This window comes from Eptatretus burgeri, chromosome 6 (assembly GCF_056783735.1).
Source record: "Eptatretus burgeri isolate ZD-2024b chromosome 6, Ebu_testis_v1, whole genome shotgun sequence".
In the NCBI taxonomy this organism is placed as follows: domain Eukaryota; kingdom Metazoa; phylum Chordata; class Myxini; order Myxiniformes; family Myxinidae; genus Eptatretus; species Eptatretus burgeri.
The window spans coordinates 31,472,815-31,485,868 of record NC_140966.1 but is presented as its reverse complement, the minus strand read 5'-3'; the positions used below and the strand labels follow the sequence as shown (position 1 = coordinate 31,485,868).

At 48.2% G+C, this 13,054-nt stretch overlaps 1 protein-coding gene across 2 annotated transcripts in view; it reads left to right on the top strand.

Annotated features, from left to right (window-relative positions):
* Window positions 1–27: 27 nt before the first annotated feature.
* Window positions 28–13,054, top strand: part of LRRC40 (leucine rich repeat containing 40) — a 53,389-nt gene continuing 40,362 nt past the window's right edge. The window contains exons 1-3 of one of the 2 annotated variants that reach the window (XM_085884474.1): window positions 28–334; window positions 11,706–11,887; window positions 12,078–12,151. In XM_085884474.1, coding sequence (XP_085740600.1) covers window positions 217–334; window positions 11,706–11,887; window positions 12,078–12,151 — 374 coding nt within the window. In that variant the 5' untranslated portion in view covers window positions 28–216. The remainder of the gene's footprint in view (window positions 335–11,705; window positions 11,888–12,077; window positions 12,152–13,054) is intronic. The other variant, XM_085884473.1, reaches the window with a different exon arrangement.

Sequence of the window (13,054 nt, the reverse complement as noted above, 5' to 3'; positions counted from 1 at the left end):
ACGTGCGATGTGTAAACATTCCAGGTGCCGAACGGAAAAAGATAATCTCATGGGAGAGATCCGCTATCTGCGAATGTCGCAATAAGCGGATCAATCCGACTTGGTGAATTTAAAGGGCGCGAATAATTTAAGGGATGGTACGAAAGTGAGATGAACACGGGTGGAGACCGAGAGGCGTCGTGAAGGCAGAGAGGTGGGGGGAGAAAGAGGAACGACATGTCTCGGTTGGTTTGTAAACCCCAGCCCCAAGGAGATGAACACGTTCTCAGTGGCCTACTGAAGGGGGCACGGAAGAGCGGATATCTGGACCTGAACAACCGGGACCTCACGGAAGGTGAGATGGAACGAGGACAAGGGCGACGGTCGTCCGGGAGAGGGAGCGATCAGATTGTGAGGCTCAGGGTGAACTTGGAGATGTTAAGGAAACGTCGCGGAAGGTGAAACAAACTCACCCGGTTCCGGACATCCGTCATCAACAAGATAACCGTGTTTGAGGTGAAATACGGAAAACAGAGCAACCATGTGGGTCGTTTGTTGTACGAGGTCGGACCGACGTCAAAGTCCAAAGGGTGATGTGAACTGTAAATACAGTCAACCTGTCCCTTGTTGGTTTTGTTTTTGTGATGACGAGGCGGGAATGGGAGAGAACACAGAACAGACAACAAGGGAGAGGGAGGGGGGGGGCAAAACAGTGGGGAACAAGGGGTAAACAAGATGGACACAAGGGAGAGGGAGGGGGGGGAAAACAGTGGGGAACAAGGGGTAAACAAGATGGACACAACAAGGACTTTCAGGTCATGTGAATAGATATATTTCTGCCACTTAACGGGCAACCCCACCCTCCCCAACATCCGACCCCACCCTCCCCGCCAACATCCGCCCACACCGACCCCACCCTCCCCAACAACATCCGCCCGCACCAACCCCACCCTCCCCAACATCCGCCCGCACCGACCCCACCCTCCCCAACAACATCCGCCCACACCGACCCCACCCTCCCCAACAACATCCGCCCGCACCGACCCCACCCTCCCCAACAACATCCGCCCACACCGACCCCACCCTCCCCAACAACATCCGACCCACCCTCCCCAACATCCGCGCGCATCGACCCCACCCTCCCCAACATCCGCCCACACCGACCCCACCCTCGCCAACATCCGACCCCACCCTCCCCAACATCCACCCACATCGACCCCACCCTCCCCAACATCCACCCACATCGACCCCACCCTCCCCAACATCCGCCCGCACCGACTCCACTCTCCCCAACATCCGACCCCACCGTCCCTAACATCCGCCCGCACTGACCCCACCCTCCCCAACAACATCCGCCCACACAGACCCCACCCTCCCCAACAACATCCACCCGCACCGACCCCACCCTCACCGACCCCACCCTCCCCAACAACATCCGCCCACACCAACCCCACCCTCCCCAACATCCGCCCACACCAACCCCACCCTCCCCAACAACATCCGCCCACACCTACCCCACCCTCCCCGACGACATCCACCCGCCCTGACCCCACCCTCCCGAACGACATTTGCCGGCACCAACCCCACGCTCCCCACCAACATCCGCCCGCACCAACCCCACCCTCCCCGACGATGTCCGCCCTCACCGACCCCACCCTCCCCGACGATGTCCACCCGCACCGACCCCACCCTCCCCCGACGATGTCCGCCCGCACCGACCCCACCCTCCCCGACGATGTCCGCCCGCACCGACCCCACCCTCCCCGACGATGTCCACCCGCTCTGACTCCAACCTCCCCGACAACGTCCGCCCGCACCGACCCCACCGTCCCCGACGATGTCCGCCCGCACCGACCCCACCCTCCCCGACGATGTCCACCCGCTCTGACTCCAACCTCCCCAACGACGTCCGCCCGCACCGACCCCACCCTCCCCGACGACGTCCACCCGCTCTGACTCCAACCTCCCCAACAACATCCACCAACACCAACCCCACCCTCCCCAACATCCGGCCGCACCGACCCCACCCTACCCAACAACATCCGCCCACACCGACCCCACCCTCCCCAACAACATCCGCCCACACCGAACCCCACCCTCCTCAACATCCGCCCGCATCGACCCCACCCTCCCCAACATCCGCCCACACCGACCCCACCCTCGCCAACATCCGACCCCACCCTCCCCAACATCCGCGCGCATCGACCCCACCCTCCCCAACATCCGCCCGCACCGACTCCACTCTCCCCAACATCCGACCCCACCGTCCCTTACATCCGCCCGCACTGACCCCACCCTCCCCAACAACATCCACCCACACAGACCCCACCCTCCCCAACAACATCCACCCGCACCGACCCCACCCTCACCGACCCCACCCTCCCCAACAACATCCGCCCACACCAACCCCACCCTCCCCAACATCCGCCCACACCAACCCCACCCTCCCCAACAACATCCGCCCACACCTACCCCACCCTCCCCGATGACATCCACCTGCCCTGACCCCACCCTCCCGAACGACATTTGCCGGCACCAACCCCACGCTCCCCACCAACATCCGCCCGCACCAACCCCACCCTCCCCGACGATGTCCGCCCTCACCGACCCCACCCTCCCCGACGATGTCCGCCCGCACCGACCCCACCCTCCCCCGACGATGTCCGCCCGCACCGACCCCACCCTCCCCGACGATGTCCGCCCGCACCGACCCCACCCTCCCCGACGATGTCCACCCGCTCTGACTCCAACCTCCCCGACAACGTCCGCCCGCACCGACCCCACCCTCCCCGACGATGTCCACCCGCTCTGACTCCAACCTCCCCGACGACGTCCGCCCGCACCGACCCCACCCTCCCCGACGACGTCCACCCGCTCTGACTCCAACCTCCCCAACAACATCCACCAACACCAACCCCACCCTCCCCAACATCCGCCCGCACCGACCCCACCCTCCCCAACAACATCCGCCCACACCAACCCCACCCTCCCCAACATCCGCCCGCACCGACCCCACCCTCCCCAACAACATCCGCCCACACCGACCCCACCCTCCCCAACAACATCCGCCCACACCGAACCCCACCCTCCTCAACATCCGCCCGCATCGACCCCACCCTCCCCAACATCCGCCAAACATCCGACCCCACCCTCGCCAACATCCGACCCCACCCTCCCCAACATCCACCCACATTTACCCCAACATCCACCCACATCGACCCCACCCTCCCCAACATCCGACCGCACCGACTTCACTCTCCCCAACATCCGACCCCACTGTCCCCAACATCCGCCCGCACTGACCCCACCCTCCCCAACAACATCCGCCCGCACTGACCCCACCCTCCCCAACAACATCCGCCCACACAGACCCCACCCTCCCCAACAACATCCGCCCACACAGACCCCACCCTCCCCAACAACATCCGCCCACACCAACCCCACCCTCCCCACCCTCCCCAACATCCGCCCACACCAACCCCACCCTCCCCGCCAACATCCGCTCACACCGACCCCACCCTCCCCAACAACATCCGCCCGCACTGACCCCACCCTCCCCAACAACATCCGCCCACACAGACCCGACCCTCCCCAACAACATCCACCCGCATCGACCCCACCCTCACCGACCCCACCCTCACCGACCCCACCCTCCCCAACAACATCCGCCCACACCAACCCCACCCTCCCCAACATCCGCCCACACCAACCCCACCCTCCCCAACAACATCCGCCCACACCTACCCCACCCTCCCCGACGACATTTGCCGGCACCAACCCCACGCTCCCCACCAACATCTGCCCGCACCGACCCCACCCTCCCCGACGATGTCCACCCGCTCTGACTCCAACCTCCCCGACGACGTTCGCCCGCACCGACCCCACCCTCCCCGACGACGTCCGCCCGCACCGACCCCACCCTCCCCGACGATGTCCACCCGCTCTGACTCCAACCTCCCCGACGACATCCGCCCGCACCGACCCCACCTCGCCACCTGCCCGCACCGACCCCTCCCACCACCCATCCACACAACCAACAGGATAGGGGCAGGCTTACATGTGTTGTCGGGTTTGTTTCTTCAATTAGTGCCCCAAATTTTTAATGGTACCTCAGAGTTTTAGGCCTGGAGGAGTTCTGAACCACCATTTCGATTCATTTGTTTTTTTTCGTTCTTCTCTCTGCCAATTTCCAAGCTGTGTCTCAGAGGTGGCTGGGTACTTTCAGAATAAAATTTTGCATCAATGGGAATACAAAGAATTGAGTGGTTGACATTTTTTGACTTTGACCTATTTTTTAAGGTTATGACCTAATTAGACATTTTAGCATTGCTTACCATGACTCGACTAATGTGAAATTGCCCTCTAAATAGCGTGGAGCAAGCCACATTTACGCTTAATTTACATAATATCTGAGTTACAGATCAAAGTGAAACGGTGGTTTATAAAAAAAATTAGGAGATAATTTTGCCATTGCAGAAACTCGGACTACTTTCTAAGGTGTTTTTCCATCAAAATAGTGGACCTAATATTTTAAGTTGTGCACATACAAATGTGGTTGTTGTCCTTGACCCACTTTTTTCAGATTGTGACCGAATTAACAAAAAACACCTTTTTGGTCATAACTTGAATAATTTTCACGATGAGTTTTATGGATAAACTGTAGATGGGTACACATTTTCTTCATTTACACTCTTTCTATACCTGTTGAAGGAAAAGGTCAGATGACGGTCAGAAAATATGGCCATCATTGGATCACCAGCGCCGGTGGAGGCTTACCCTTGACGATCGCTTTGTGATCACAAATATCTCGTTTATGACTTGTTTCTGTGCTTTTTACCTCGGCCCACCTTCAGTGGCAGAAGTTGAAGGAACAGAAATAAAAGGTTAAAAGTATGTCTCTCTCTGTGAACAGGATATCTCAAAAAGTTATGGACGGATTCGGACGAAACTTGGTGGACATGTTGAGTGTGTAACAAGGAAGAATTGATTCAATTTATATGTCTACAAGTAATAATTTTAAACGAGAATGGCACCCTTTGACATTGTCAGATATGCCTCGGCCCACATTATTACATCATTATACATACTTGCACCAAGTTAGATTTATATCCCTGAACCCAGATTCAAAATATTAAATAATTCTGGCTGCTAGACCATGTGTCCGATCAGGTTGAAATTTAAAGCGTATATTCCCCGTCACGACTGGATCATTACTGTGACGTTTCACGTCGATTAATGAAGCGGTTCAAGAGAAAATTTTTGTTAAATCCAATATGGCTGCCAGACCATGTGACCTATTGATTACTCGTGAACACCCTGGTATCCCCAACGCTTGGGGAATATGTGGGTGAAGTTTCCCCTCAATCTGTCAGGCTGTTTTGGAGAAAGTTTTAAAATGTTTATTCTTCAATAAACATAGTTGCCACACCATATGACCTCTTGACATCAAAGGTAGATAACTTTTTGTTCCTCAGGGATAGGCTATCATAACCTGTAAAGTTTTGCCTCGATCTGTTCAGCCGTTTCAGAGAAGAATTTTGAAGGTTTTTACGTTATAAACAATATGGCTGCCGAACCACATGATTATGATGTCATTATTAAAACATTCGACACGAGTTGTCGCACCGACGGTGAAAATTTTGTGTCAATCGGTGAAGCGGTTGCAGAGAAAACAGACAATTAGCATGGACGGACGTACGTACGGATAGACCGAAAACATAATGCCTTCGGCGACTTTGTTGGCGGAAGCATAAAAATGCAAAATGATATCGGGATGTTCTTCCAAAAGGTATGCAAACAAGTTAAGGCCCTGTCACACCTTGACGATTGAGCCAACGTATGCCTGACGAATGCAAAATTGGGCTAAAATGCCGGCACACGTCGAATACGTTATGGCTAGGTTTGTATACGTTAAGAACACGCTGAAAAACACTGCCATACGTCGTAGTATGCTGGCTTTCATCGTTGTACTTTGCGGTTTTGCTCAAATTTTAGCATGCTTGAAATTTTACGACGTATGCCAGTGTATGACTCACACGTTCCGCTACAATGGCCATAAGTTGTAGGCACATTATGCGATCATTGACACACGTCGACACACGTTACTTGTAATTTACTCATAAGTCGAAACACGTCGAGGTAATGATTAGCGTTCCCGAAACTTATTTATAACCTATGAGTAACGTGTTGTAGGCACGTTGCACGATCGTTGACACACGTCGAGGCACGTTATGCGATCGTTAACACAAGTCGAGGCACGTTACTTGTAAGTTACTCATAAGTCGAAACACGTCGAGGTAATGCTTAGTGTACCCAAAACTTATTTCTAACCTATGAGTAACGTGCTTTGAACCTGTGTAACGTACCTCCAACGCATATTGACGTATTTGATTGACGTCTTCCGGACGACCACAGAACTTACTGAACGCGTTTCTAATTTACAGCTACCGTATAATGGCGTATTGGCAGCGTTAAAAAAAAAAAAAAACGACAACAATAACTTCCGATTTACGTCACGTCCGATTGCCTCTTCAGTTTGCTCATGTCTTATTCTTAGTTCCTCCTCTGTGAATATTTTCTGTTTGAGGATATTGTCACGTCGACATCGAAACTTTAAAGCAAATGTCCGAATATCTATCTATAATTCCGTGTGTGTGTGTGTGTGTGTGTGTGTGTGTGTGTGTGTGTGTGTGTGTGTGTGTGTGTGTGTGTGTGTGTGTGTGTGTGTGTGTGTGTGTGTGTGTGTGTGTGTGTGTGTGTGTGTGTGTGTGTGTGTGTGACCGCTGTTTCTCGACAACCACTGGTCCGATCCAATTGATACTTGCCAGGTATATTGCTGGGGACCTGAGGATGTGCCTTTTCAAGGTTTGATATTAATCGGACAAGTGCTTCCCAAGTTATGGCCATTTATTTACCAAACCAATGACAAGACACGTTGTTGCGTGGGCGTGGCCGATGGGGAAGGGAAGCTCAGCCTCATTCCCAATTACGGGTTACAACGTACAGGCTTCCGGATAGTGATGACTTCGTGTATTCTAATAATTTCACGATTTCTTATGCGCATTTATAGATAAACACAATGCCCCAAGTTATGATCGTTTTCATATTAGACGGTGCATAAATTTCGTTAACATCAGAGTGCTGGTATGCTCCGAACCAGGAAGTAAATTTTTTTTTTCTCTCTTCTCTTCTCTTTTTGTTTTTCCTTGCCACGACATTGCGAAAAGGTAAAATACGTTGGCGCTAATTGAATAATTGGGTATTAAAACTAAATTGCGAATAATCGTAACTGCGAATAATATGCGAACTTCCGGGCCACGCATGTATGGGCACGCGAGAGCGAAGAAATGGCATGTGTGGTTGTTGTTTGTTGCTCGCGGTTTGAATATTTATTTATTATTATTATTTATTTATTTTTTTCTATTATTATTACGGGCACGTTCTAGTATTTTAAAATTCGTGATAGACTAAAAAAAATAAAATAAAATAAAAAACAACAACTTCAGATATTTTGTCACGTGCCTTCACGGAGCCAAGGAGAAAAAAAGAAAATGTGCCTTGAAGAGAAAATAAGTTTCGGGTATGCTAAACATTACCTCGACGTGTTTCGACTTATGAGTAACTTACAAGGAACTTGTGTCGACTTGTGTCAACGATCGCATATCGTGCGTACAACTTATTCCCAGCGTAGCGGAACGTGTGAGCCATTCGGCGAGTACGTCGTAACATTTTCAGCATGCTTGAAATTTCACGACGTACTAAATGTACCATGAAATATGACAGCGTACTTCATCGTTTTTCAGCGTGCTCTTAACGTATACACAACTTACCCATACCGTATTCGACGTGTGCCAGCGTTTTAGACACATTTTTCATACGTCGGCATATGCTGGCTAAATCGTCAAGGTGTGACTGCGTGGTTGACACTTCCAATTCTCAGGTGGTTATGATTTAAATCGGCGAGTGGCAGGTTTTTAACAGGCTACGCCACGAGTTCCTCAGTGATACGTGCAGCGCGCTATGCCTAAGTTAAACTATCGTTGGGCATAGGTTGTGAACGCCGACAAGAGGCGAAGCATTTGTTGGTATAAGTTATCTATAAGACAACGAAACGTTCTGTGCCCGTTACTAATATGTTATGCATACGACCAACACGTTATGAATACGACCAAAACTTTAAAAAAAAAACATAAAAATTTCAGCGTACGCCAACGTTTTACATACATTTTTATACGTTGCCATTGCTGGCTAAATCGTCAAGGTGTGACAGCGCGTTTAGTGATGGTCACAAAAATGATTGTGAAACCACCCCTACATCTTTCTTTGAATAATGGTTGTCCCTACACAAGACTGCGTTTGTGTGTGCGCGTGTGTGCGCATGCGTGCGTCCTTTCTCCATCGGCCAAAAACTTTAAGGGAATGCATGATTGAAAACTGGTTATTCGGGTAAATTTAGGTGATATCACACACACAGTATATAAGATAAGATGTTCCACCACTGATTTACAAATGTTGTGGTACAAACTTTAACGATGTGCTCACATTGTATTGATATTGTACATGCAGTCGTGGCCAAAATATTGGCAACCTTGCACTTTTTTTTCAAAAAATGCACCATTTCTTTCAGAAAATTGTTGAAATTAAAAAAATATTTTGGTATCCACATATGTATTAATTTGGTTTGCAGTGGAACAAAACCAAGCTGGAAACAAAAAAAAGCTGAAAAAAATTACTAAATCTTAGCCTATTCCACACAAAAATCCTAAAATAGCCTGGACAATATCATTGGCACCTTTTAAAAGTTGTTTGAAATAATTAGATTTCAAGAATGTGATTCTCCTTTACTTTAGAATTGAACTCACCTGTGGTGAGTTGCAGGTACCTGCAATATAAAAATCACTCATTTAACGAGTTTGAATAGAGGAAAGGAGTCATTCTGCTGTTTTGTGTCACTGTGTGTCCCGTAATGAGCATGGAGAAAATAAATAAAAACATAGAATTGTATGAGGAGGTCAGACACAAGATTATAGCCAAGCATGGACAATCTCAAGGGTACATCTCCAGAGACTTTGATGTTCCTGTGTCCACAATGTTATCAGGAAGTTTAAGGCCCATGGCACTGCAGCCAACCTCCCTGGACATGACCGCAACAGAAAACTTGATCGAAGATTACAGCGAAGGATTGTTCAAATGGTGGAGAAGGCACCTCGATCAACTGCCAAACAGATTCAAGATGACCTTCAGACACAAGGTACCACGGTTTCAATTCACACCATCCATTGCTAACTCTATGAAAGGGGGTTCTATGGTAGGAGACCCAGGAGGACCACACTGCTGAGAGCGATGCATAAGAAAGCCTGACTGTAGTTTGCCAAAACACACCTGAACAAGCCAACAACCTTCTGGGAGAATGTCCTGTGGACAGATGAGACCATATTTGAGCTTTTTGGTAAAGCACATCATCTCTGTTTGCAGAAAACAAAATGAAGCATTCAAAGAAAAGAACACCTTCCCTACAGTCAAACATGGAGGAGATTCAGTGATGTTTTGGGGTTGCTGTGCTGCCTCCAGAACTGGGTGCTTTGAATGTGTGCATGGCATCATTAAATCAGGAGATTCCCGAGGCATTTTGGAACACAATGTTCAACCCGGTGTCAGAAAGCTGGGTCTCCGTCGAAAGTCATGGGTCTTGCAGCAGGACAATGACCCCAAACACACTTCAAAAAGCACCCAGGAATGGTTCAAGACAAAACGCTGGACTGTTCTGAAATGGCTCGCAATGAGTCCAAATCTAAATCCCTTTGAACACCTGCGGGGAGATCTGAAAACGGCAGTTTGGAGACGATTCCCTTCAAATCTGGGAGAACTGGAGCAGTTTGCACAAGAAGAGTGAGCCAAATTGCCTAAGTCAAGGATGTCAATAGTTTTGTCAATGCCATGTCTTTTTATTTTCTGATTTAAAAGGATATATTAAGTTCTGAATCAAAAACAAAGGTTCTGTAATATTAACAGTGAAATTAAAGAATTGTGGAGACAAAATACTTTCGTCAATTTCAACTTATTTTTAGAGAAAATTGTGTTATTTGAAAAAAGTGCAAGGGTGCCAGTATTTTTGGATTTTATACTGGACTTTATAGACTATCAACATTCTAAATAGTACATACTTTATAAAAATGTATATAATTATAAATGAACAGGCAAAGACAAATCCTGGAAGCAGTGGTGGAAAGAGAGTGGCATTTATATATGTATGAGAATTGTGTCCAAGCTTGTGCATCACCCAGATGGCTCGGACAACAGAGCACTGGTACAGGTCACCAGAGGACCTGGGCTCAATTCCTGGTTTGAGTGCATAATTTTCCCACATATACATATTGGAAATATATATGTGTGTTGCTGTTGATTGGCCCCATGACGAACAGGGCTGATAATATTCCACTGTTAACCACAGCAAAAAAGGTCTGATTGGCTCTTGGACAAATGTGTGAAGCGGCCCCACCCCCCATCAGGCTGATTGACAGTTGTACTCCCGCCCACCCCTCTGATCCCTTCCTATTCCTTTACAAAGGAATACAGCTTTTCGTGGAATCCTTTCAAGCGATTAAAATTTCCATGAGTTTTCAACTTCCCACTATAAAATGCAATAGATTGGTGTGTAAACCAAGTTGGTAGCTTTAACTCATTTTGAGGTAGGCTATCAGAAAATAATAATAAGAATGACAAACAGGCACTTTTGCGTCTCTCTCTCTCTTTCCTAGTTCAGTGATAATGTCCCGAAGTTTAATGTGTTATTGGATGGGTAATTCTCCGAAGATGACTGTTGCCATGGTGGGTAATTTATAGGTTCTTGGTGGATTATTATTATTATTTTCACGATTTATGTTGGATTGAGCCAATGGAGTGTCCGGGCCATCCCTACATATGAAGTCTACCGACTTATTGATGTATATGTTGGAGGTATTTTGATTCTGATGTACCATACTCTTGTTATGGAGCATCGGTGCTAATGAAGCAGTTTATTGGCAAAGGTGACACTGTAGTGGGTGGTGTGCCATTTGCTTTCCCAAATTATATATACGAGCAGAGTACCCGCCCTCTGGGCGATCTTGTTCCAAGCATGCAATACATTCTTCTGACGCATACCTTTATTTGGGTGGTTTATATGCAAATGACAGCTTTGGAATGGGCAAAAATAAATAACCCAGTTTATGTGCATGAAGCAAAAACGTAACTACTGCTTCTAATTCAAAACACCTCACTGTACTGGAAAATGTGGGGACAGGAATACTGCACTGTAAAATGGTGGAGACTTGTAATACCCTCCTCCACCTCGAGGTGGCGCTACACAATGCACATTTACACGGAGAATTTGCGTCCTCCATCCTCACCCCCTACCAAGAACACCGGCAAAGATAAAAACACCCCGACACATTAAGCATTTTAACATTGTTTTTTCCCCCCATATTGTCCTCGAAGTACTTTTTTCGGATTGTGACTGAATTAACAAAAAACATCTTCCCGGAAGGGGAATGTAGCAAATGTGGAGGTCATCTGCCCATAACTGTAGGAGTCGCCGCGCAACAAACACACAAACCATGAATTATAGTAAAGGATATATAGTGCGTGCGTGCGTGCGTGCGTGCGTGCGTCCGTCCGTCCGTCCCAGTATCCTGGAAAGTGTTATTCATTGTGTAATGAATTTTTTGGCATTTCTCATTGTGTACTAGTACCCAGTGCTGTGTGGCGTATCAATGTGGACCCTCCGGAGGAAGCTCAGAAAGATGTCTGTTTTTCTGGCACCGAGCAATGGTGGGAGCAGACTGATCTTGTGAAACTTTTATTACCATTCAACCGCCTCTCCAAACTCTCTGAGGACATAAGGCTTCTACCTGCTCTGACTATTCTCGATGTAAGTAATCCTTCTGTTGCGTTAATTTTGCCTGGAATTGCATGCATTCAGTTAAATCCATATGTTGCAGATCTTGCCAACACTCCTCAACACCCCCACCCCCCCTTCCCTCTACTTCACTTTCTTCAAATTATTTATTTCTCAATTTCATTTCCCATTGTTGTGAATAAGCTGCATGATGTACCACCAGGTTCATGAGAACCAACTTGAAGAATTACCATCGGCACTGTGGGAGCTTGAAAACTTGCAACGCCTCAACCTCAGGTATTTGGTTTAATTTACTTGCATTGCGAAATGCTCTCAAATACTCTGCTCACCCAATTTTGCACCTCCCTCCCCCTCCACATCCCACTCATTTTTCTTTAATTTCAGTAGAATCATCTTAACTTACCCATTCAATACAAGCTTCGACTTTTCAATATCCAACATGCACCGAAACCTCACCCAGCTGGGCAGCACCTGGTAGCCCCTGCTAGTGGTAAATAAATACACACACAATTGCAAAACCCCATCTCCTGCTAATTACACCAACCCACACTACAAATGGATATCTTCTTACAATTGTTACTATTACCACACAGTCACTCATGACGTAAATGTCAAAAGATTTCCTCATGGCATTCAGTTAAAGGATTGTGGTGTCATTCTTTGTTTGGTTCGGTTTTAGTTGAAATTCTATTCCAACATGTTTTTTTTTTCTCACTTGTTTCTGTTGGGGCTTTTTTTTGAGGGGGGGGGGGAGAATCATGCGATATCATTGTTATTCACTTATCAAGTGCACATAATGTGTTGAAGTGCTTTGGTTCATGCATTTATTACGAGGGGCAGTCATTAAGTAACCTTAAAATGGCGATATAAATTTGAGAATGTAATGTGTGTAGTTGTACACGACATATGTTGTATCTAATGGGTAAGAGTCATGTTTTACCTGTTTTAGATCTGGTAACAATGAGCGTACGATGTCAGTAGAGCAGTTTCAAGATGGCGGCTCCCTTAGAAGCACGCACCAGGGAGGAGCAACGTTCTGTCATCCGTTTCTTGAGAAGTGAGGGTGTGAATCCCAGTGAAATCCATCACAGAATGAAGATGCAATATGATGACTCGTGTTTATTCCTGCAGCAAGTGTATGACTGGGACAGGAAGTGTAATATCACAGGAAGGACAAGA